Below are 25,239 nucleotides of genomic sequence, written 5' to 3' on the forward strand. Positions count from 1 at the left end.
TACATTTTCGACATTTTTCAGCTGGTGCTTTTTTGCTCGCCATTTCTCTCCTGTTGGTCTCACGCTCTTCTCGCTGCGTTTTCTGAATTCCAGGGGGTCCAAGTGGTCGAAAAAGGGTCATACAAATGATTTCTAAGACGGAAGATTTTTTGTTCAAAAAAAAAGGAAGGTTAACCCCTTTGTATTTTTGGCGAAATTTTTCGGGATTTTGAAAAGTGCTGGAATAAATTCTCTCTGGCACTAGTCCGACGTAGTTCAGCGAGAGAAATTGATTGGGCACAGTCCCAATAGGCTGCGATGTATTACATATACTCTGAATTTTTTTCCATTTGAAAACTTTTCGAAAATCAATTTTACTCCTCCACCTAATGCAGATACTTCACTTGCGACCAGCTAAAACAGCGTTTCGATTCTATGCCTATGAAAATTCAAGATTGAGAGAGCAAATGAAAAGATGTTAGAATAATTATGAATACTTATGTTATGGAATACATCGAGCGCGTGTCGAATAGAATCCCATTTCGAAATGAATAATTCTTCTCTTTTCACACATAGCTAATCTAGTAATATAGGTAAATAGGATGGTTGGAGGTGTTCGGAAATGGTAGGACATTTCAAAAGTTGAAGTCAACGATGATCCGGTGCATCAATTTCATCGTTACAGATTTTCTTTTCCCATGAGGCATAGAGTATTCAACAACGATAATACAGTTCTTAAAATTCACCATTCATCTTTGTCTGGGAAGCTAATTCGCAAGGCGTGGTATTCTAGATATGTCAAAACTAAGCTAGCGACACGTGTTTGCATTATTAGAAAAATACCCGTACTCTACATACACTGTTTCTAATCTTTTGCTACATTCGGTTTAATCCCCATGCTTTCACACTGCGAATAGTCGGAAATGTTTTTGATTATCCATAATAAAATAAAAGAAGTAACAAAGCTTAAATTTATTGTTAAAGCTCTAACGAATACATCAAACTGCGGTCGAATTCATTTATTATTTGCACATGACCTCTGTATATTTGATATTTTATTCCTAAATACATTGAAACATATGTATTTATAATGAAATATCATGCAATGGGCTGTGTAAACTATAAGCTATAATTTCTATCAAATAGCTGCTTTTATGTCAACAGGGCTTTGAGACTCACTTGAGTTGGATCTCGATTTTTACCATCGTATGTAGGACATTGGGTTACAGGAACAAATGCGAATTACGAAGAACTCCGTATTAGAGATAAGGATATTTTAGTTCAAGTATACCTATACACAGAAATCCGTATGTGAATATACTAAAACCTCTGTGTTTATGTTAAAAATCTAGTTTTATATATGTGTATACATGTATATACGCATGCATAAGTATACATATACATATATACACATACATGTACATAAATAATTGCCAATAAATTAGAAACACTCACAACTTGTCGCAAATAGACTAAAACGTAAGGTTAATAATATACAAATTACACAAGCGCACCATAAAACGTGGCAAGGGTAATCCTAGTGCAGTGATTGTATAAACTGAAGAAATATACATTTACATATACATGATATAAATTAATAGACTAGAAAAGAGTATTTGGAGAGCTTATCTAATTCCGATCTTGTCACAATAGATCATTAACATAATCAATATAAGGTTAAAGCTGTATTAGCTACATTCACTATTAGAGATAATATTTTTTATCCATTTTTATAGTTATTTAATTTCTTGTACAACAATTTTCCAAGTTTCACCGCAAAATGCCCAACGAGTTCTCGTAGTGCAAATACGAGTCAAATTACCTTACAGATGGCATTACATTGATTTTTGCCTTTTCATGTCGAATTATAAGTACAGAGAAATCTCAATGAGAGCTCATTTCTATAAGATTTATTGTAGTGCTATATTCGTAGCTGTACCTGTTATTCTATATTATATACTGTCCTAAATTTTAAATACACAGCACAACAATGGCTGAAAGCACAATGGCAAGAAGAGAGGAGCACTTTGCATCGTAATAAATCTTTTCTTCTTTATACGTAGCACAGCGATGTCACGTCGGAGGATATGTACTAGTGGATCACTAGGTGGGGCACAGAACTGAAACATAATTATGTTGAAAATCTTCAACATCACTTACAGAAAGTAGGTACGTTGCCAGACCTTATATACCAACAATGAATATTCATAGAGGCTATATTCATAAATACTTACAAAAGTAAGCTAATATTTTACCCGCAATTGCGTATTACTGATAACTTGATATGATTACAATTTGGTTTATTACGGTTTACTTATTTTCAGACAATCCTCAAGTTGTATTACAAGTTTTTCTAAAAATTCATCGCCTGAATAACATTACGAACTTCAATCTCATGATAATAACTGGACCGTGAAATATACAAGTGTTTATCTCGCATGGATTCAAGACAAGGTGTAAGAAATCAACCCACCTTTCAATATGTAGTCCGTTAATAATGTGGGCACCGTTGGACTATCCTCATTAATAGCCTTTAATACTGAAAACAAAAACATATTATTAATTTCGAATGAAGTTATTAAGTAATTGTTGGTACTGTTACCAAGAACTTGTAAAACTTACTCTTAATGAGGACTTGTAAAGCTTGATTATCAGGTGGGCCACTGTCCATGTGATAAGGTATCACCGTTGTCAAATACTGTAAATTTTAGATATATTTTTGTCTGGTTAGAAACGTATCTCATAGGTCTAACAAGATCGACAAAGTACTAATCAGACTTTGCTCGTAAATCTAATTGTAAGATGCCTACCTTGGAATCTTGTATGGATTTATGCTGTGGCAAAGGGCTATTACTATTTTGTATTTGGTTTTTCTTCTTTGTCACCCTACCCTACCCTACCCTACCCTACCCTCCCCGCCCCTCCCCATCCTTCATCTCCTACTTCTACTTCTACACCTACTCACACTCCTACTCCCCCAACTCCTGTTCCTACTTCCACTCCTACTCCTACTTCTACTCTTGCACCCCCTTCTTCTCCGTCTTCTACTTCTACTCCTACACATACTCTTACTACCCAACTCCTACTTTTACTTCCACTTCTACTCCTACTCCTTTTCCGATTTGTACTACTCCTGCATTCAAATATTATGAAAATGTTAAACTCACCGAGCACAAATCCTCGTCCTCCTCGTCCACCTTGTTCTCCTCGTCTTCCTCGTCCACCACCGACCACCTCCAACCACCGCCAACCACCTCCAACAACCACCGATAACCACCTCGGGTTATACCTGGAATAGTAATAAATATTTTCAGTATAAGAACACATCAAAAATATTATGTAAGGATTAATATAATTAACTAGTATGTAATAAATTTTATTAGCGCATTTGAAGCTACTGCATATGTGCTTGCGCGAAAAATAAATTGAAATAATTCATTGTAAACTTGACAAGTTTAAAAAATTTCAGATTAAGTATAATTACAATTGCCGTTAAATAATATAAAAATGTTTCACTCACCGCGCACAAATCCTCGTCCTCCTCGTCCTCCTTCTTGTCCACTTCCATCACCTGCAATCACCCCCAACCACCTTCGACGACCTCCAACGACCGCCACTAACGACCGCGGTTTATATCTCGAACAGTCATAAATATTTTCAGATTAGAACACATTAAAAATATTGTGTAAGGATTATTATAATTTTTGTATCGACACATTTTATCAAGAAGATTATGAGAAAATTATAAAAGATTATAGAAATTTCATTAGCGCACTGACAGCTACTGGATTTGGGCTTGCGCAAAAAATGAATCGGAATAATTTACTGTAAACTGAAACCGGAACCACGGAACACTTGTTCTGGAAGTCGAGCTCCACCAGGTAGTGGACCTTGAACGCAGAAACTACGGGGCGCTTGTCCTGTGAGTCGAGTTTTATCATGTAGTGGACCTGGAGCTCAAGAATTACAGGGCGCTTGTCCCCGAAGTCGAGTTGCACCAGGTAGTGGACCTGGAGCGCACGAACCATGGAGCGCTTGTCCTGGAAGTCGAGTTTCACCAGGTAGCGTACCTTCAGCGCAGAAACTACGGAGCCCTTGTCTTGGAAGTCGAGTTTCACCAGGTAGCGGACCTGGAGCGCAGGAACCATGGAGCTCTAGTTCTAGAAGTCAAGTTTCACCAGGTAGCCTACTTTCAGCGCAGAAAAAACGGAGCGCCTGTTCTGGAAGTCAAACTTCACCAGGTAGTGGACCTTTAGCGCAGAAACTACGGAACGTTTTTCCTGGAAGTCGAGTTTCACCAGGTAGTGGACTTTGAGCGTAGAAACTACGGAGCGCTTGTCCTGGAACGCGAGTTGCACCAGGAATCGGACCTGGAGATAGAGAACCCGGTACTCGAAATCTGCGGAGCGCGATTCTCATACGTCCTCTCTACTGCGCGGTTGATTTCAGACTGAGGAATTCAGCTAACTGATGTTTGTCGTCGACGATCACTATACATCGATGACGTCAAGAGAAAAAAAGTTTTAGTGACGTCACTTTCTGAACATCCGAACATCCAAACTTTGGTTTCGAACTTTAATACCATGTATGATGTATGATGTATGATTTATGATTATGAGAATATTCTGTTTGAAAGAAGTGTGAACTACATATGTACCCATAAACTTTATTATTTTCTCCGTATAAAAATTCACCAGAACTACCTCTACGTTACCATAGTCTCCAAAACCGTGCTCTGCCTTTTGCCTTAATCGAAAAAGATCCCTCAGAATCGTGCTCTACCATTATATGTTGTCAACTCGTATCGAGCAAGATCGAGGCATTACCGAGCGCAGGCGCGAACAATTCCCGGAACCGTCTGTCTAGTTTCAAGATCACGTTGGCTGGTTGCGCCGATTTGCGACGTTAAATTCTGGAAGGTTCTGAACCCGTGTCCGCTTCGACAATGAACAAATTCTTGCAATCGTTTCGACAAATTTCGATTTGACAATGATTTTCAATAGCCTACGAGGCTTCTAGAAGTCCCCAACAGAAAAAAAATATTGACATAACCATATAAGAATGGTGGGAGAAATTCGAATATAAAAGTCAGAATATCATGCCACAACAGCAGTCTCACATCGATCCTACTCTGATAAAGCGAACTTCAAAACAAGTGAACTACAACAGTGAATTTAGGTGTTCTTGAAAAGTACTCAAGAATTGAAAGAAGTTATTCATCAAATGTTTGAGCTCAACAGAATGATTCTAACTGTTTAGTTAGAACGTTTAAATTTTCGAATTAGAATTGCACCAAGAAGTCGAAGAACCGTTCAAACAATGAATTTCATGAAGCTTCGAAAAAATTAGCTACCTGAAGGGATTTATCCCCACAAAGAAGCGTTCAGACTCGTTTGCGACACGTCTTTTCTATTGAATTGAACCCTCAGGAATGTTAAAGACATCAAAAAGAGCGTAGAACCAATAGCAGGGAAATTAAATAGGAAACCTTTCATTTTTCGGCTGTGATTTTTTATACGTTGCTTGCAGTGTAATCGAACCAAGCATAACCGTTTCCTCTCGCAAAATTACGTTGATATGGTGTATCAAAGGATTACTTCAACCAGTTTTCAGAATAGGCCAAATTTCGACTGAAAAAATCCAAAAGGATAAGCCTTGTTTTTTTGCGATTTTCAGAGCTCGGAAGCTTTTCGTCTCAGCATCGTTTTGCGGGACTGCTTCTTCGCTAATTAGACCCTTAGGAATGCGAAAAAGACATCAAAAGGAGCGAAAAACCAATAGCAGGGTAATTACGGAGGAAATCTTTCATTTTTCGGATGTAATTCTTGATACGTTTCTCAAAGCATATTCCATAGAGCTTGTTTATAAGCTCTATGAGTAGTTGTTGGAGATATAAGAAAATAATCTGATCTATTCTGATTATCCTATAATCGTAATACATGTAAAGCATTGAAATTAATTAAGTATTGATATCTTTTTTATTATTGTTTTTTGTTCAGGCACGAGTATACGATTCCGGAATAATGAAAATGAATTAGATTATTATCTTACCTTGAAAAACCGCTACCGTTTCATTCGATTTCCTTCTCGTTTCTTCATTTTCTCCATTTGTTCACACTTCCAATTTACAGTTCTAGACTTTTTCATTCTTAGGATAAAATGCAACTGAGAACCAGTGACTCAACCACGTAGTTCGGACCACGGTCTTACATACAGGTCTGAAAACTCTCATGGCCAGAAAACCGTGGTAAGAACTATGATAACGTAAAGCGCAATACGGAGGATTTTTCCAAGGATCGGTAAAGTCAGTCCGAGAGAAGATATCCTCCAACTGCGAAAGTTCTAGAAAATGGTTTGTGTCCGGCTGTATAGGTAGTCTAGGGGTTTTCATAAAGAACTGGCACTGTATATCCCATAGGCTCCATGGTATATCCTCTGAAAGAAGAAATCTGAAAGTAAGATGATTGGTTAAATTAATCCTTGACATAAGTGAGACGTAAGAGGCTGGGAATTGCAGACAATTCGAAATTCTACTAATTGCAGAAGGCACCAAACGAAAGACGCTTAAAAGTCGACACTGTGTTTGTTGACGATTTCCATTTCGGCGTTTCTAACGAAAATTGACTGTACATTTATCTGTTTCACGTACAACGTATCCATTGTCACAAAGGCAACACAAGATGAAAAAATGACGATCATATTTAAATATATTTATTGTTCAATTCTTATATTATGTATACGTCATATTATGTATAGAGTATACCTAGGTTTGTGTATAGTAAATACCTATACAGTCCGCAGATTAACATTGGTAACTATTTTCATATTTATAACGATGCATTTCACTAGAATAATGTAAATGCACGTACAAAGTCTGAAACAGAAACTGACAAATAAAAACTACACAAACAGTAGTATTGATAGTATGTATAGGAACGTTTGAACTGCAACACAATTCAGGAAGAAAAGAGTAAACTAAAAAAAATGAACAAGAGAACGGCAAGTAGATGATCTCACAAGTTTTGACATTCCCTTTATCAATATCAAGCACCGTGGTGTACCTTCGATACAGTTTAATACTGAGAACGTACATAATAAATTGCACACAGTGACAATAATTTGGATAAACGGTATGACTTATAGTAAGTGAAGGTTACTGTGGAACATGCAATGATCCATAAAAAAAAATTGAAAAAGCTGAATACACAAAATATTTACCCATTAGGAAAAGAAATAAATAATTAAAATTAGCTACGCCCTTGATGGACATGTAATATCTGTTAAAATAGTTTTTTTTTTACATTACATAATACATATCAGGAATCACCTGAATTTCATCGCAAGTCTGATTACGTTGACCTTCTTTTAACGAATTGGCAAAACTCTCGAGCTGTTCACCAAACCTTATATATTACACTGATAAATTAGAGTAATCACTATTATAAATTATAATACACGGTATGGTACGATAGATAGAATGCAGATCCGTCACCACATTTTTTTTATCTACCTCTGCTGATTTCGTTCAGAAAATGTATTTAATGTAGCTATTTCGCATTATTGGAGTAAAATCAGTTGATTTAGGCCTTTCTGCTCTTATAACTGCAAACGTTGGATTCGTCGGTTTCTCTGAAATTAACACTAAAATTGTCTATATTTCTATTTACAGAAAACAACACCGAACCTCTGACTGTTCATCATCACTACATGTTATTATTCCTATTTAAAAGATCCTCTCTCATGTTCACGTTTATTAGGCCTTTTATTAAATCGGAAATAACATAAGGATGCAAACATTTAAACGTAACTACTTAGCTCACAGCACAGGACAGCAACAAATGATTTTTCATCAATTAATAATTGTTTCTTTTCTTTTTTTCTTTGTTTTTCGTTTTCAACTTAAGATTTATTAATTTGTACGTATCTATAATGTTTTTATTTACAAGGCGTCAACGAGAATAAATGCTCGTTTATATAATACAGGATTGTCCTTAAGTAAAATGGTAATTGATTAACGGAACGCCTACTAAGATTACAATGATAATTTAATTGATGAATTCTGTCAAAAAGCCAAAACAAAGAATCAAACATACAAACAATCTGTATTAAAATTGATACAATATAAATCACTGCCACAATTGATATATCGATTACAACATTCGCGTATAAACAAAGTGCTGAATGTACAATCTTCTTGATTCAAAGACTGACAACAGCTAGTTTACGTTGATGAAAACTGTATCGTATCGTCGTAAATAATTAGCTGCAAAAAAATAACAAGAACAGAAAAATAAATATATAAAATTCACGAACTGACAAGTGTGACAAAACGAGGCACGCCTTAACATGAAAAAATAAAAAAAAAAAAAAATCCGAATTAAAAATACATTAGCACCAGATTTAGAAATTGGACATTTTTTTTTTTTTTTACTCGTTTGTGCTGAAATAAGAGTTTCTGGGATCCCAACTAGTATTATACTACGAGAAACTCTAGCAAAGCATTGTTCAATTTTTATCCATGAAATAAGCAACTAATAACAATTTCTCAATAAGCTATAATGTCTCTCATCCTCTCTCACAAATTTCTCTCTTCTCTCCTTCCATTACCTGCATATCTATTTACATACCACACGATACGTGGCTTTCTACTGTACAATTAAATTATATTCGGGCACATTTTACATATAATATTGCTGCTGAATCTGTGCGTGGCTGCACTTTCAACTTTTATTTGAATTAATATTTCTACCCCGAGCAATTGCACATACGATAATTGATTTTTTTTAAATCCTGCTTCGACTTACAATTGCAAGGGTGAAATTATTCAAATGATATTTCACGACTCAACCGTTGATACTTATAAAATATCCACAGGCGAGTGAAACCTGAGGACTTGTTGCGGTCTTCGCATCGCAGCGTTTATCGAATAATACGATTGCAATAGTTCAATGCTTTCGTCCTAAGACTTTTTACGTAATATTTGAGCTTGACCAGCTTCGCTGTATAACTATCGATGACAACAACTAATAATGATTGGATTAGAAATAAGTTGGCCGTCTACATAGTATAGGTGTGGTATAATCCTATGACTATCGTTAGCGAGCTTAGCTATGACAACCAATGTAGCAGTAAGAGTAATTCTGTAATACGTATCTGTGTATCTAAAAAGCGATCTGAGGTATGTTATGACGCCAATCATTAATACCATTTAATATTTACATCTAGGGAATAATCAACTGTAAAAGTAATTCACGTATGTTTAATTTTCTCTTCAAACATAAAAGCACAATCTAGTGCATCGGTAGATTTTTTATTTTAGGTAAATGAAACATGATTTAAAATTTCTCACAGGGGAAATCACGCACCTTTGTAACTGAAAGAATCGGTTTTTTTTCTTAAATCTGAACTGGTATGCAGCTGCAAGTGAATTCTGCTAAAATTAATCATATAACACGACCAAATTCTCAGTATTGGTTTTTTGTCTTTCTAAACCGGTATGTTTGTATGTGTTAAAAATTTATAAAAATTGATGTACAATTATTTTGATGAACTATTTACACGCAGCTCTTCTTGGGGAATAATTTGTCGCAAACACGGTTAAATTATACTACAAAGCTCTTTGATATTATTCCAAACACAATATTGAAAATATGAGTCAAGGCTGCGACTTGGATTGAACTAAGGGCTTGAAAAATAGAAAATAGCTTCTTAGTGTAAACATGGTAAGTAAATCAATTGCGGGAGATCCATCTGGGATTCAAATACAGTGAAAAGTGCCTTGAAATGTAAAAATGATATTATGTCAGTTGTAACGTAACTCTTTTACTAGCCTGGAAATTCCTGTTTTTTCTACTTTTATAGAACTATAACGAATCTGTCCACTTTATTCTGGATGGAATTCTTTTTTTCCGAGATTCATAGCCTGCACAATAAAGATACTCACTGGAAACACTAAGTTATTTTTCAATGCTCTGTTCAGGTAAAAATCGCTGTCATCGTCAATTGTTGAAAACGGATTACGAGAAGACTCTAAATTTGTGATTGATTAAATGAATTTAATTTACTCTGCACCAAAATATATTCATCAGTTAATTCCTTTTGTGTAGATCAGTAAATACGATCGAAGAAATGGTATTTTGTTAATCCTCTACCATTTGAAACTAATTCGTGATGGCCGCAGTTCGGTGGCCTCTTGACTTTAAAACTTTTGGGGTGTCTCAGGTCGACTATTCGATACTCGGATGAAGAGCAAACCTTTATCAAACATGATGCGAATATATTCTATCGTTTTATAAATAAACTACCAGAAAAAAAAAAAAAAAGACGAACAGTTCGTGCAGATTTCGTTCACGTCCGTTCAGTATTGCAGTAAATTAGAAAATAACATATGATTCCTACATCTGATTTCCCTGCTATTTCAAAACCTACAAAGTTGCCATTAGTTTAGCGTCGTTAACGTGATTACAGAAGTCCTCCCTTCCTTCCGAAAAGGAGGGAGCTAATAGTGCCTAATGCCGATTGCGGTGCCGACTCCTTGACGTTCTGAGGCGTCGACGTTGCCTTGACCTTGCCCAGGTCAGGGCGTGTTGCCCCCGCGCCGGAGCGTCGTTGGCGACTAGTCAATTGACCAAGTCTGTTGGTCAAAGCACCTGATCCCGGACGAGCAGGGACACCAAGTTCCGATTCCCTTCCTCGGTTTTTTCCAGGCGGCAGCGGAGGCTTTTCGATCAAAGAGTCTCCGCTGCTGCTCGACGAGGAAGATGAGAGCTTATCTTGGCTAATACTAGATGACATTGAAGTTTTCAGTGACGTTAGCTGAGCCATTGGACTGTCCATTGATCGCCTTGTGTAAATTGCACCCTGAAGTGCGAGAGGGGAGATGGAGGAACTCGCTGTAGTCGCCATTATAGTGTCTATCCCAATACGTTCAAGTTTTTCAACCAGCCTGATGCCAGTCAAAGCCTTCTTATCTGACCGACTAAGCGTGGGTTTTGATCGCTTTGACTTTCGAACAGGAACTTGTTCCTCAGTGCCAAAAGTGCGTTTCAGTAGTTCAGCTCCACTGCTGAACAGGCCTAGTCTGAACGGACTGCTGTAAGGAGGTGGGGAGCTTGATCTGGAAGGGGGCGGAGTACCGTCAGGGCTATTGCATGGAGTAGCGGTTGGCGTGAAGTTGCGTTCTCCACTTGGAGTCGAGACACAGGATGGAGTGACGGCCTTGATTCCTCTCTCGTTCAGCATCTTGGCGAGTCCAAGAGTGGTAGAAAAAGTCGACGTCGAATTACGCCGGCTCATGGTTCTCGGGGTGTTCATTCCAGAATTAAGAGCGCTGTTTGGAGCCGTAGCGACTCTGCTGCCGACAACGCTTGCGGTGACGCTGGTATGATCGTCAGGATGAAGGACAGTACTGTTTGTGAATGTATAGATGGATCCAGTGTCCTGGAATAGTTTTCCAGGATTCGCATACTCTTCGTCTTCTTCGAGATCAGCCAAGGTGAACGTCTCTAGGCCAAGATCTTCAAGCGCTCGACCTCCCCGCGTCTTTACTCCTGGCCTTTCATCTAGTAGACCACCGAGGGTTGGAGTAGCAAGCTGCGTCCAGTGATGCAGCGTCTGTGACCCCTCGATCGGCTTGACAATTTGCAACTTTTCAGGAAGACGCCAACCATTTCCACTGTTGCCACTAAAGCCACTAAGATTACCACTGCTTCCAGTCGACATTATGCTGTCAGGTGTTCGACATCCGAATGGCAAGAACGACGGTGGGGATTGAATTCCAGCGTCATAGTCGTAATTGTAACCAGCACCGGTACTCAGGCACGCACGTCTTGCTATTACTTCTGCCGGTGTTAAGCGACGCAGCGCGGCTTCAAGATCTGCTGCTCCAGGTGCACCTGGTACTCCAGTTTGTTGTGGACCGCTATAAAAAGTATACACAATATACGATTGTAATATTTTTGCGCGTCTCAGTTAGTTTCAAATATCATCCGTAGTCTCAACGTTACTAATACTATCAATTCATGTTGAAATCTAGGCAAAATTTAATAATAGCCACATTGTAGTAACTCAAAATATGCATAAGCAATTCAATGAAAAAATTCGTTTGACGCTCAATTTGCACTCCTGTGCTAATTCTTATATCAAATGAAAAACAAAACTTCCGAAAATCCAGCACCGTAGTGAATAAAAACCTAGTAATTCTTTACATAAAACTGGGTAAAGAGAGAATTTGTTGGGGGGTCTGGTTGGTGGGTAAAATGAATCAAAAACATTAAGATCAGATGAAAAAACACTGGAGTTTAATAATTTTGAACGTACTCTAGTTAGAAAACGTTTTTGTAAATATTCGATATCTGAGTTTCTGTTACCGAATTTGATCATACTCATTTCTATTGTACAGTAGAAACATTATTCTATTCGTTTTCTCCAACATTAGCGCAAATAACATTTCTGGAGATTTTTTCAACGGATTTTTTATTCATTTCCGCACGTTGGATTCAGACTGTTGGTTCTATTTGTCTAAGGTAAAAGCTTTTTTAAGAAGCGATTAAGTTTCAATCCAATATCAGTTATTGGGAACAAGCATTATTGATCTCAGACAAGAAATTGACGCTTTCTTTAACAAATAAAATCCCCCAACTTTGCCCCAATTGTTGGTTGTTCTATGATGGGTGGATAAAAGTTACGTTTATCTAAGAGTAAATACCTATATTACAAATGTAAAATACTTACGGATATTCTTCCGAGTCTGTTAAAAGGGAGCCTTCGCTGTCGCTGTGGCCGGTAGAGTCCAAGCTGGGGAATCCCGAGGAAGCTACAGGCCTTAAAGCACCGCAGCTCATGCGCGGGCCAGAAGAGCCGCTGGACAAAGTTGATGTAGTCATGGAGCCGATACGTGGGAACTGATTGGCATCCATACTGCCAGCGTACGATGCTCGAGACGCACTCCGAACGGTTTCAAATACTTTTTTGTAAGCCGGCCTAGTAGATACAAGAAGTTGTGCGGTCATATTCGATGAGTGAGAATGTATGGAAGTTTTGAAAAGTTAGTGCCAAACTCACGTTCTATCACTGATGATTCCTGAGTCAAGACTGGCTTCGGAATACAACGAAGACTCAAGCTCGGAAGCTATGGAGTCAGGCTGTGGGGCGGCGCCAAGAGACGGGAAAAGTGAGCCACCACGAACCATGGGCATACCCTTCTTTCTCTGCTTACGCAATTGTTCCTGCGTTTCAGCCAGCAAGTTTACGACCTGTAAGAGTTGATTAGACGTTTTTGAATGTAGAATTGTAAGTATGGTATTAATTTAAATTCAAACTACGGTGTTCTTTGGAGTTGAATTATTGAGTTGGCAGTTTCTAATGCTCAAATCTCACCTCCGTATATCGGTCCTTGAATTCGGCAAGCTCGTTGGCAAGGATATTTTGATTATCCTTAGTAATGACTAGCGTAGCTCCCATTTCATCGTGTTCGGCTAATAACCGAGCAAGCCTGAGCTCAGTTTCGGCCAGCTTAGCTCTAAGACTCACTATCTGTTCGTGCTGAAGTCTGTTCTCCTCTTTCTGGCGGTCCAGCTCGTCCGCCATTCCGTCTGCCTCTATGTTTGCGCTTGCTGTAATATTAGTTTTGTCAAGAAACGTTTCTCGATCAGCGAAGGTCAGAACCAGGAGGAAGGCTCGCGAGATTTTAATTTTAGAAAAAGTTGGCAAATAGGCACCGAAGAAAATGATTAATCTCACCTAATTGGGCGGCGATGTCTTTGACGAGGCGGGCTTCCTTCTCTTCGCAATCGTCAGCATCGTGCACCAAGTTGGTAAACTCGGTACGTAGCTGTTTGTTTTCATCTTCAAGGACGCTGATCCGCCGCTGCATCATGTCCAAATTAATACCCTTAAGACCCGTAGGGGTCCCACTTTCCGACCCAGAGTCGTCGACATCGTTTGTTAAAATTTGTACAAGTTCCGTTTTCTTAATCAGTTCATGACTCAGCTGCGTTATTTTCTCATTGGCTAGTTTTAGTTCTGTTTCCAACGATGTAACATTGCTCTCTAGCTTTTGATTATGTGTCAGCAGCTCCTTTCCTATTCGAGCTGTCAATTCCAAGTCTTTCTCTTTCTAAATGACAGAAAATATTCATTCAGTTTGGATATCGATTCGTGTGAGATAAACGAATTACGTTTACGTAAAAGAGAAGAGGAGCAAGTTATGTGAAATATGAAGAATCGCAAGAAGGTGCGATTCAAAAAGCAAATAAATTACACCCTAGCTTCGATAATTTTGTTTTGTCTTTGGCAAAATGTAGTTAAAAAAATGAGTTCTCACCTCCTCCAGAAGCCTGGTTACTGCTTCTATATCATTATAGGTTTTTGTCATTTGGCTCACCCGGTTGCTACATAGAACTGGAACAGATAATAAATTTTGCAAGTCAGTTGCGTGTATCGGTACGAACAATTTGCACGATTATCATACGTGCAACAATGTTACGTGTATACGATTTGTAAATACGAAACAACTTGGCATAATAAATATATATAGATATAAATATGTACGTAGAAAGCTGGACTGTTGGCTAAAATCAATCATCAATAAGAAAGTAAATCGTGCTGGTTAACACAGAAGAAACTGCTCGTGAACCAAAAATAACACAAGCTTGTTAAAACAACGGTGTAATAAATTACGGGCGGGTATGTAGAACATTGTGATAAATATTTCAAGTGTTTTTATCAATCTGCTGAGTATTGTAAGACGTTGCTATTATTCTGATAAAGAAAATTCAAATCATGGTTAATGTGGATTAATTCGAAAAATTGTAATGAGAATAAATTGCAGCCGGTAAAAATTGCGCATGCGGCATCGCCTTAATGTGTATTTTGATTAATTTTCGCATAGTATAGGCAGTGTTGATCTTTTAGCTTTTACGACGCATATTCCCACCGTGAATCAGGCGTTATATTTACGGAAATTACGTATAATAAACATCGTAGCGCAGAGGCGAATATTCGCTGTGTAGACGCACGAATTCGAGAGAATTTGTTGAATGAAACGAATCTGGTAGGAATAGAAGCTGGGGAATGTATCGTTAAGACAAAATCGACGCTGATTAAAATAGAAACTTTTCCAAAAAGCGTAATACCTGAAATGCCGGTCGAGGATTCAGCGGCATCGTCTTCCGATTTCGAATTTACACTCCGATTTCTATTAACAAATACTTCGAAAGCTCGCGAAAACATTTAGGTTAAATTACACCAGACGGCAGTAAAATTGATATACACCGAAATTCTACATTGTTCCTCGTTTGTTTTCTGTAAGTCGGTTATAAATCTCACGACGAAAATAAATGATCACAAACGAATAACACATAGTCGATAAAACAGGGAGACACACGCAGGCACTTAATCAAGAGATCGGTTTGATATTGAAACGAGGGAAAAACGAGAAAAAAATAAAAATAAAAAGTAATATAAAATAAATACAAGCACCAATGTTATTTAGGACTAAAGAGTTTACAAAGTATCATCACCATCTCCGCAAGAAGTGAAGAAAAATTTTTCCCGAATATTGCGACGAATTAGAGAGGAAACCGCACGTATTACAGAAATTTCGAAAACTTGTAACGCGAGCCTTCGAAGTTTTTCTCTACCTTTCACACGTCAAGGCCGTTGGGATGCTGGATTCGCTGCTGGCTTTGGAAATCACGGGACGAGGGGAGTGAATAAAACCGTGTATATATATATATATGTACCTACAATACCCTCTGCTTATCGACCGGTCGGGGCGTCGCGACGCTGGCGCATTCAGACTTTTCAGAGTCTACCGAGAAGTGCAGCCCACGTGGTAGACAGACGAGGTAGAGGAGAGAGGGATGGAGGACTTGGATTCGAATAATCGCGAAAAGCTGGAATGGAAAGAGTTCAGGCTCGTACGAATTTTGTTTGAAAAAAAAAAAGCGCTCACGTTTTGCCTCGTTTTCTGATATTTGTAACACATTATATATTAAGTTGTATAGTATTAACAGGGTGGCCACTAGATCTACTCCATCACGAAATTCCCTGACTTTTCCAGGTTTTGCAGACAAGAATCTTATAATTTTCCCTGAACGATTTTAATAAATTCGTTATAACAAATTGAAAAATATATACGTATTTTATACATCATCTTTTCTTTTTAGACGAAGGTACGAACTGTCACTTATTGGGTCACACTGACCCATCTAGCCGACGCGTACAGTCGTTTGTCAGGTAATATTTAGGAATATTCAAAGTTTGAAGAGAACCTTCCGGTTATGGTAAGAAAATTGGTATTCGATCTAATTTATCTAAAGCTTAAAAAAAACTGTGGGACGTATTTTTGTATGAAAAAAATATATAGTAAACGATTCCCTGACTATTCGAGAATTGCAGAATTCCCTGACCAGTGTGTGTGTGTGTGTGTGTGTGTGTATATTATTTTAAGCTGTTGATAAATTAGATCGAATAGCAATTTTCTATATTTCTATTCTATAATTTTATACATATACTGAGAAATTGAATACGTAAAAGGGATAAGAATAGTAAGACAAAAATCGGAATCTGAACATAGAAAGACAGATTTCAGTTAACCTTAGATGAGGAGGATAAAAAAAAATAATAATAAATAAATCACGCAAATGCATTGAATTAGAACGATTGAAATGCGATCGACCAAAAGTTGACCCCGGCATTACTTTCGTTGAAAAGAAGTTGTACATTTTCACTTCACTTGACATCTGTTCAATATTGATCAATGTCAATTATAATATAACAATAGAATACAGACCCGAATATGGGACTTTCCTTGTCAACTAGGTCACACTTTTTCCCCTTTGACATCTTGAAATATCTTTTTACTATTCGTCAGATTTTTATCCGCATTCTCAGCCCAATTTCGTTTCAAAGACGACTGACTTGTTTTTAAATGTGTACCTAGAGAATTGTGCCGTTCGCGAAATAGGCTGGAGATGGTATTTCAACGATGTTAAAAGCGAGTTTTTTTTTTTTTTTTTATACTAGAAGATGGAAATCGTATTCTTTCATTTGCAGCGATTTCAACATCAAAATCTGCGCTTTTATCGAGTAGTAAATTTAACGCAACACAGCTCATACACGCTGTTTCTTCTTTCATGGATGACGTATACGAACTAGAAAGATTTTAATCATCGCATTACGTAGAGAAGAATCTGTTGCGTGGTTTATAACGTATAGCTTTGTACTGGTGTACGAGGTGTATAATATCGCTTTGAATTTAAAAAAAAAAAAAAAAAAATCGAAATAACAATAGAAGACTTGCAGAGGATGATCTCTCTTCTATTTCGGGCCTGTTCCGAAGCCTTGCTCGTACATAATTCTTAAAACCCAATCGGGCCTGAGTCCTGTGTGTAATACGCGAGAGTAGAGGATAGAAGATATCGAGAATACCGGTTGTTACAACATCGTAGACTTTTGTTTTTGTGATGCCCGCGTGTAACTCTTGACTCTTTATACCAGGGATCAGAGCCACGGTATTTCAATTCAACAGGAAATATGATTATGATTATGATAATAACAATGCCTCGAAGGCATTCGAGGTTAAAAGACTAGTTGCATAGATTCACTTTTGCTTACGTTGATTCCGTGGGAGAGTACGAAAAAAAAAAGTTTAATCATTTCTCTACCGTTTGAATGATTGTGAAATAAAAATGGGATTCCAATTGTCTTATACGATATTATTATTAGTAGAGCTAAGCGCTATCTCCGAGAACCGGAGACGTTTTTGAACTATTATCAACTTATCGTCGTGTATTATATACCGTGATTTTGTTTGTTGTGTACATTTCACGCGATTCTTGTATTCAAGAGGATCCGAGTATCAACTTTGATAGAAGGGAAAAAATACACATTTCGTCAAATCGTAAGGAAATCTTTCAGAAAATTCAATTTTTCACACTATCGACAAATATTCAGCCTGGAGATGAACGAGGATTCAAGTTTTCTGAAATGTATTATTTTGCTCATCGATCTATGAATATATGAATAAGTGTACATTAGATCCTCTTTCAGCAAAATGTATTTAAAAAAAAAAAGCTTGATCTATCTCTCGTTTTCTTCGCCAGTCTGAAGTAAGTATCAAAATTTTATAAGCGAATCCGAAGTACTTTTTTACTGTCTCAAATTGAACTCACAGGTATCGATCCCCTAGAATTTGAAATACCTAAAACAGTTTCAGGTGTGGGGTGCAAATGCGTGAGTAACAATTGTGGTGCAACATTCGCATGCTAAACGATAAAATACGGCAAGACATGGCAAATCCAGATCTTACGCCTTGCAAAAGCGCATACGGGTACATTGTACGATGTATATCTGTATTTATTATACGTGTTTTTGCGACATAAGCAGCGTAATAAATTCAACGGATGTGCGTCGATTATTAAACAGTTGCAAAAGAAGCAACGGAAAAAAATTGTTACAAAAAGTTAATGGCATCGTGTTTCAGAGGGTGGATATACGATACCTTGCAATAATTCGCACATGCGATTCGATTTGCATTATGCAAATATTTTTCCTCCTCAAATTGCAAGCCTTCGTCAACACCGCGCGCGTTCTCTACATGAATTTGAACTTCGCACTAGTCCCTGACTGTGTAAAAATAAGACGAGGAAACAACAAAAATTGCACATTGTTATTTACACACGAACATAAACTTTATCAGGATGAAAACGTGATGTTTTTAAGATGATCGGCAATAGTCGCCTCGTCACTGTAAGAAAAACCTTTCGGCAGTAAATAGGTAGTACGAATTCACGCCAGGAAAATGTTCTTGATTTTTATCCGAGTCCCGAATCACTTACATCAGTTGTTTCAAGACTATTTTGTGTTATTATAGATTTTGGGGAAAAAAATTGTTAAATAATAATAAACGAAATCACGTCTTGGTTTTCTTTTAGACCCGATAATATACAACGTGCAACTTGTCTAGTTGTTGATTTTTAATAACACCTCGATCCCTATGTAAAAAAAGAAAATCGTCGAAATTACTGGTAATGGCAGATTAAAAATCAAAAATATTGTTTCGATTCGAGCAACACGCGCGGTGTGGTCTGTGAAGCTTTTTTATAGAGACGGTTACACTCTTTTTCGAGCTTGATTTTTCAAGTCAACTTTGGACAGCTGTTATCGATGCGTGAAAGTATGCAAATAACCGATATTTTTACGACTGAACGATAGCGTGGTTTCAGCTTCATTTTAAGCTTTGAAATTCAAAAAATGGTCTATAATTCCTCGACTTTCGACTCGTTTTACCTGAAATAAATTTATTTAACGCGTAATTTGCAAACGACATTTGATTCTGACACGTCGCAGTTTTTGCAGGAATTGGAACGATTCATGTCCCAACTACATTCTGCGGGTTACAAATTACAGTTACAATAACATTACGAAAAATCTATCGAAAGAAAATTGTACCGTGACGAAATTAGAGATTTCGGTTACAACGATAATAACTATACAAGCGTATTGAACCTTAAAACACCTGATTCTTTTTTGTTTCAGATATAACGAGCAACATCAAAAATCGTGAAAGGTAAAAAAAAAAGCGTGTAAAAACTCGAACGATTACAGGCCATTAGTTAAATTCCAAAACTGAAAATAAGTATAACACTAGCCGTCATCGCAGCTATGCAAAATCGACTTAGAAATCTGCAAACGCGAAAGAGTGGCCAACTTGACTTCTCTCGATCCTTATTGTCTGCGCAAAATGAAACCAGGATGGCGACAATTTTTGCTGAAATAAAATTCTGCGACTATTCTTGTCAAAAAATTCAAAATTCACTGATCTTTTTCGGCAAAAGTTGAATAATGTCGGGTGGCTATAATGACCAAAGGCTCCAGAAATTGTGTATCTTGAATGTATAAATTTGGATTCAAAAACACACGCTGAGAAAAATTTCATTTGTTACAGTAACTAGAAAAATTCGGTAAAACAGGTATCGTTAAAAAAAAAACTGTTTCAATATCGTTGGAATTACGAAAAACGAGGTACGCGTAACAATTTTGCGCTATCGTCGATCCTTTTTTGGCAATCGCAACGCAAAATCAGTTTCTGAGGTTTACTCTACTTTTTTAGATAAATAAGGCTTTAACGTCAATTTATCGTTGCACGAGCGTTAAATTTTCCCAACAGTTGCAAGAAAATCTAGTAACAGTGATCGTAACGACAATGAATAGTAACGGATAATAGACTTTCCGGTAACAGCTGGAAAACTAATTTTCATTTTCTATCTAGAACTATATATTTTTCGATTTTGGTAAAAAATGAAAATAGTTAAGGACTGAGCGGTAACCGGAACTAAAAATGTCTCTCGGTGCGCTATACAGCTTCGTTTGACAAAAGTAATTGAAAATTGAACAATACAATTTTCGAAAGCTAACTGGACTGAATTTACGAAGCATAGTTGAAGTTTGAATAAAATTTGTTGAAAAAAAAAAAATAAATACGTTTTTCTCCGAGATTCATCATAATTCCCTGACTATTCCCACTTTTCCCAGTTTTTCCCCTATCGTCGCCATCCTGTATTTCTGTTCGTACCGTGCGATTTTTCGATTCATCACCAATTTCGGTTAATCGTTTCTCCAATTAATCGACTAATCAACGATTTCGAATGATAGTTTTTTCGATTTCTATCGAAATCGTCGATTAATCGATTATTTGGAAAAGCGATCAATCGAAAAGCACGATTAATCGACGATTTCGATTCATCGGTTTTTCGATTCCTATCGAAATCGTCGATTAATCGATCAATTGGAAAAGCGATCAATCGAAAATCACGATTAATCGACGATTTCGATTCACCGTTTTTTCGATCCCTATCGAAATCGCCGATTAATCGATTATTTGGAAAAGCGGTCAATCGAAAATCACGATTAATCGACGATTTCGATTCACCGTTTTTTCGATTCCTATCGAAATCGTCGATTAATCGATCAATTGGAAAAGCGATCAATCGAAAATCACGATTAATCGAAGATTTCGATTCACCGTTTTTTCGATCCCTATCGAAATCGCCGATTAATCGATTATTTGGAAAAGCGGTCAATCGATTGCTCGACGAAGCGAATAATCGACTAATCGCAAAGCACCGATCCCTATGAACATTGATCGTCGTTAATCGGCTACTGACAAGACTGGCAGGTGCAGGGAGCCTCGGCAGGCGAAGCCAGGAGAAAAAGGGGAGTGCCGCCGCTGCACCCTTCGCATCCCCAACACCGGGTACTCGAAGACTTCGGATAGTCGTCGTCCCCCTGAAGGCGTATCCCGTTATCGATGAGAAGCAGCTCGTGGCTAGACGACGCCCGTCCCGACGTCCCGACGCCGGCTGGCAATACTCGCGGAATCTCCTCATCGTACTCGTAGGGATCCTCGTCCTCGCGGCTGTCCTCGTGGATGCTGCAGCACTCCTCGAGGATGTCCGCGTCTTCCCCCACCGCCGACTGATCCAGCGTACCCTGGAGGAGGTCCCCCTCCTCGTTTCCGGCACCCGGCCGATGCCTCGGCCAGAAACTGCCGTGACAATAATTACCGTATTCCACGTATCGCATCATTGTTTATTTGTTTATATTTCTTATCCAATTTACGGACGTGCTTGTAAGGAGGTTCCACACCGTCGGTGAAATTGACGCAATTATTCTCAAGTTAAACTCTCGTTGATTATAGTTTCAACGATATAAAGTAACATCAGGGTGGCTCTTTGGCGAGGTAAGTGATCCAATCACTTTCGTAACATCGACACAAGTTCCATCACATTATTTCTAACTTTCGCGGTTGATTTATTATAATACCGATACTTGATGTAATTTTTTCGACAATCTTATCACCACATTTTCAACAATTCGTTTCATTTTCTTTCTCACCAAAAAATATCGACTCGTTGTTCGAAGAATCGATTTCATTTGCCTTTCGAACCGATCGTATGAAGCATTTCGCGGGTGGTGAACCTCCTTAATTGACCAATAACATTCGTCGTAGTTACTGACACGCGTTCCTCCATATTGCATTAATCGACTATCCTTTCATCCTTTTTTCGCATTGCACCCCGCACTGCAATATTATTAATCCGTATCATCATTCGGACACTGTATAATCACGAACGTTAAAATTTCTACGCAACTTTCTCGTACAGAGGGATGATTCTCCGGGCCATGAGCAACCCGGAGACACTTTGTCCGCGTTTCTCTCTTCGGTGGCCATAACGGTCTGGAAAAAAGAAACTCGCCTACCAATATATACGCGCCGATAGCTTGGATGTCCTCCCCCCCGCAAACTTACCCAGTTGGATTATCTTATCTAAATTCTATATTTATGTCGATTTGTTACATTATACACCGCGAATAAACGGGAACAAGACTCGGATCAAATTGAAAACCTTTCACCAATTATCTCTCGGCTCGGACTTTGTTCGGCTTTTCAGTGTTTAATCCTTTGAGTCATAGTTTGTAAATATTCTTACCGCCCATTTTATATCCATTTTTTTTTTTTGTATATTCAGATAACTTTTCAACGTAATTCTGTGCGGTTTTTTGTTATTTTTGATAGTGTATTAATAGGTTTTCAACACCCCAGAGTAATTATTGCGGTATAACGTGAATTGTTATTTTTATAAACAAACTGATTGAGTTCATTTCCGGGAAAGGTACCCTTCTACACATGTACATGTTTTACATAAATTATAAGTTTTTGGGGACACTGATAACGAATCTGAGATCGAATTTAAAAAATTCAAGATGGCGGATCCAATTTGGCAGACTATAATTTCAAATTTGATCGAATCCGGAGAAAAAAATCTGCCCAGGAGACTTTTGGGATCACTGATTACGAATCTGAAATCAGATTTTGAAAACTCAGTATACAGTTGTTGGCCCGTATTGGATCAAATTTCAACTTTTTGTCCGGCATCTTTAGTTTTTGAAATTTCATTTCAGATTTGTAATCAGCGACCCTAAAAAACCATAGAGTACCATCTTGTTACAAAAATTGATTCACCGCAATAATGCGTGACTCAAAGGTTGAATTCGATACATCAACGAAATTCTGAAGAAAAAAAAAGCTGCGCAAATTTTTTATTACGCGCATTGTACAATGATATATTAGAGTCATCGTAATGAACCGAGTTTGGCGTACGTGCAGAAGATCGAATTACGTACGTAACGTGTAGTCATTGTTTGAAGTACGATCATGTATCGTGAAACTTTTTACGATTTCTAGATGCACCGGCACGCGATCGGTAGTTTAGCATAATTTTTAATGAATGATCGACTCGAGTGTCTCGTACGTGTATGAATGCAAGTATTTTTTTGGGTTACCAACAACATCTACAAGGTCAATAACTCGGTAATAATATATAGGAAAACAAAAAGCTCAACGTCCGATGTGATTCAGTTGACAAACGTATCCAAGTAACTCGCTTCGTTTGCTTCCAGTGTCTTAGAAATATAAAGATAAGACACGGCCGATACTTTGCGAGATAAGGTGCAAATAACCCGTATATAACGTAAAATCTATTTCTATCTATGCTTGCACGCAATTCTTCCAGTTCGCAAGAGATTTTTTCATTAATTTGAATATACGGTGTACAAAACTCGTACGATTGCCAAATAATTTCATCCTTGATCGTCGTGAACAAGAAAGAAAAAAACAAAAAAAAAGACTGCAATAAAGGGTGAAAAATTTGCATCTTTTGAATTTGATAAACGGAGAAAAAGAAATTTTTTGCTGCCATTTTTATTCAATACTGAATAATTTTGTGGAACGTAGGCAGCCGTAAGAAAAAATTACACAAAAAAAAAGCGTTCCTCTTCGGTGCTAATCCGCTTACTCGGTGTTACGGCTGCAGCACCTCAAGACTTTGATCGAGCCGATTATCGTAACGAATTGAAGGAAATCGATGTTGTACAGTGCTTGATCGGTTATAATCAAGGCTAACCAATTCCTAACTAAACGAACGATAAGATTATAATGATAAACCACCGTAGCTTATAATTGCATCTTCAACGCGAATCGTTCCATGTACACGCGATTGTCGTAGTAGTCGTGGATTTACAATTAGTTCGAAATAAGTAGGTTAAGGTTGCCCGTCGCGAAAAAATATTTTGTTTACATGATTAGTATAATTTATCTTCGTGATCGATGGAGGATATTCGCGAGGCTGAAGTTAGTAACGTTAACGTATCGAAACGTTCAAACAAAAAATTACTATTTCGCACGTCTGGAGTAACTGGAGAAATTCAATTTACAAAATCTGAGTTTTTTAACGGTTTGATAAGTTTCAGGTAATCCTAAAGTTGCGAAATAACGACTTATTCAATTTGCTTACGTACATACTTACTAACTTGCTAACTTGCGATATAATCAATTTGCGTACGCACATACTAAATCTTTTTCTCATGTTCTCCACCGCATCGTTTGTATTTCGTTGATTCTGCTACACACTCGTATAACATTTGGAAGTCAATTTTTCAGAAATTAAATCATACCTCGTATGAAAACATTTCCTAAAATATTTTCATCGCTACAGTTGAATTTTCATAAATATGTATGTGCGTCGGATTTCAACCTCAATTTTAAAATTGACTTTTAACGCATTTTTATATTTTATATTACCTACGTTTAAGTAAAATATATAATTGAGTTGGATAGATTTTTTACAGGAATACTCTTCGAACACGGGTCATAAATAATAGTTGTTGGGTGTTTTGACTCGGGAATTATACAAACTCTGAAATATTCAAATTCTTACTGAGGAGCTTCGTGTAAATTTTTATTAGTAATCAAATTTCCATGCAGTTAGTCGTCGTTACGAATTTTAATATTTAAGAGTTTGTACAATTCTCACGTCAGGAACCGAACTATTTTATATTATTCATCTGATTTACATATTCAATTCGTTACAAATTAATTGCAAGCTAAAAATGTCCGCAAGTAAAAATCGAGGTTAAAATTAGACGACGGTGTAACTAATCGACGATATTAGATTCCAATTACCTTTCCTTCACACCTATCAACACCCTATATGTAAACATGCAAGACCGGGTTGACCTAAAGGTGTGCATATTGATTTTCCGAACGGGTAAAGTTGGGAAATGTTGCATAAGCCGTCGGATAGCAGGGTAGCAGACCGCGATGCAGAAGATTTGTTACACGCAGAGATGCAGTGAAGAAATAAAGTACCTAAGAACGAAAATCATACCCAAGAACAAATTTCAAATTTCCCGCAG

The 25,239-nt window shown here is 37.5% G+C and overlaps 1 protein-coding gene and 1 long non-coding RNA gene across 9 annotated transcripts in view; both read right to left on the reverse strand.

Annotated features, from left to right (window-relative positions):
* Positions 1-2,040: 2,040 nt before the first annotated feature.
* LOC124304506 (uncharacterized) lies at positions 2,041-3,178 on the reverse strand. Its single transcript, XR_006908204.1, has 4 exons — positions 3,147-3,178; positions 2,602-2,677; positions 2,453-2,518; positions 2,041-2,099 (listed from the first exon to the last, which is right to left on the reverse strand). It is a non-coding gene; the product is annotated as an uncharacterized LOC124304506 (long non-coding RNA).
* Positions 3,179-6,674: 3,496 nt separating this feature from the next.
* LOC124304300 (trafficking kinesin-binding protein milt) overlaps positions 6,675-25,239 on the reverse strand; it is a 101,865-nt gene continuing 83,300 nt past the window's right edge. For 6 of the 8 annotated variants that reach the window (XM_046762304.1, XM_046762306.1, XM_046762305.1 and 3 more), the window contains 6 exons: positions 14,303-14,379; positions 13,720-14,095; positions 13,357-13,592; positions 13,042-13,232; positions 12,712-12,960; positions 6,675-11,899 (listed from right to left, as the gene is read on the reverse strand). In XM_046762304.1, coding sequence (XP_046618260.1) covers positions 10,441-11,899; positions 12,712-12,960; positions 13,042-13,232; positions 13,357-13,592; positions 13,720-14,095; positions 14,303-14,379 — 2,588 coding nt within the window. In that variant the 3' untranslated portion in view covers positions 6,675-10,440. Of the gene's footprint in view, positions 11,900-12,711; positions 12,961-13,041; positions 13,233-13,356; positions 13,593-13,719; positions 14,096-14,302; positions 14,380-15,113; positions 15,656-21,149; positions 21,530-25,239 lie in introns of those variants that run through there. The other 2 variants (XM_046762308.1, XM_046762307.1) reach the window with 2 other exon arrangements.

Source organism: Neodiprion virginianus, chromosome 5, assembly GCF_021901495.1.
Source record: "Neodiprion virginianus isolate iyNeoVirg1 chromosome 5, iyNeoVirg1.1, whole genome shotgun sequence".
NCBI lineage: Eukaryota > Metazoa > Arthropoda > Insecta > Hymenoptera > Diprionidae > Neodiprion > Neodiprion virginianus.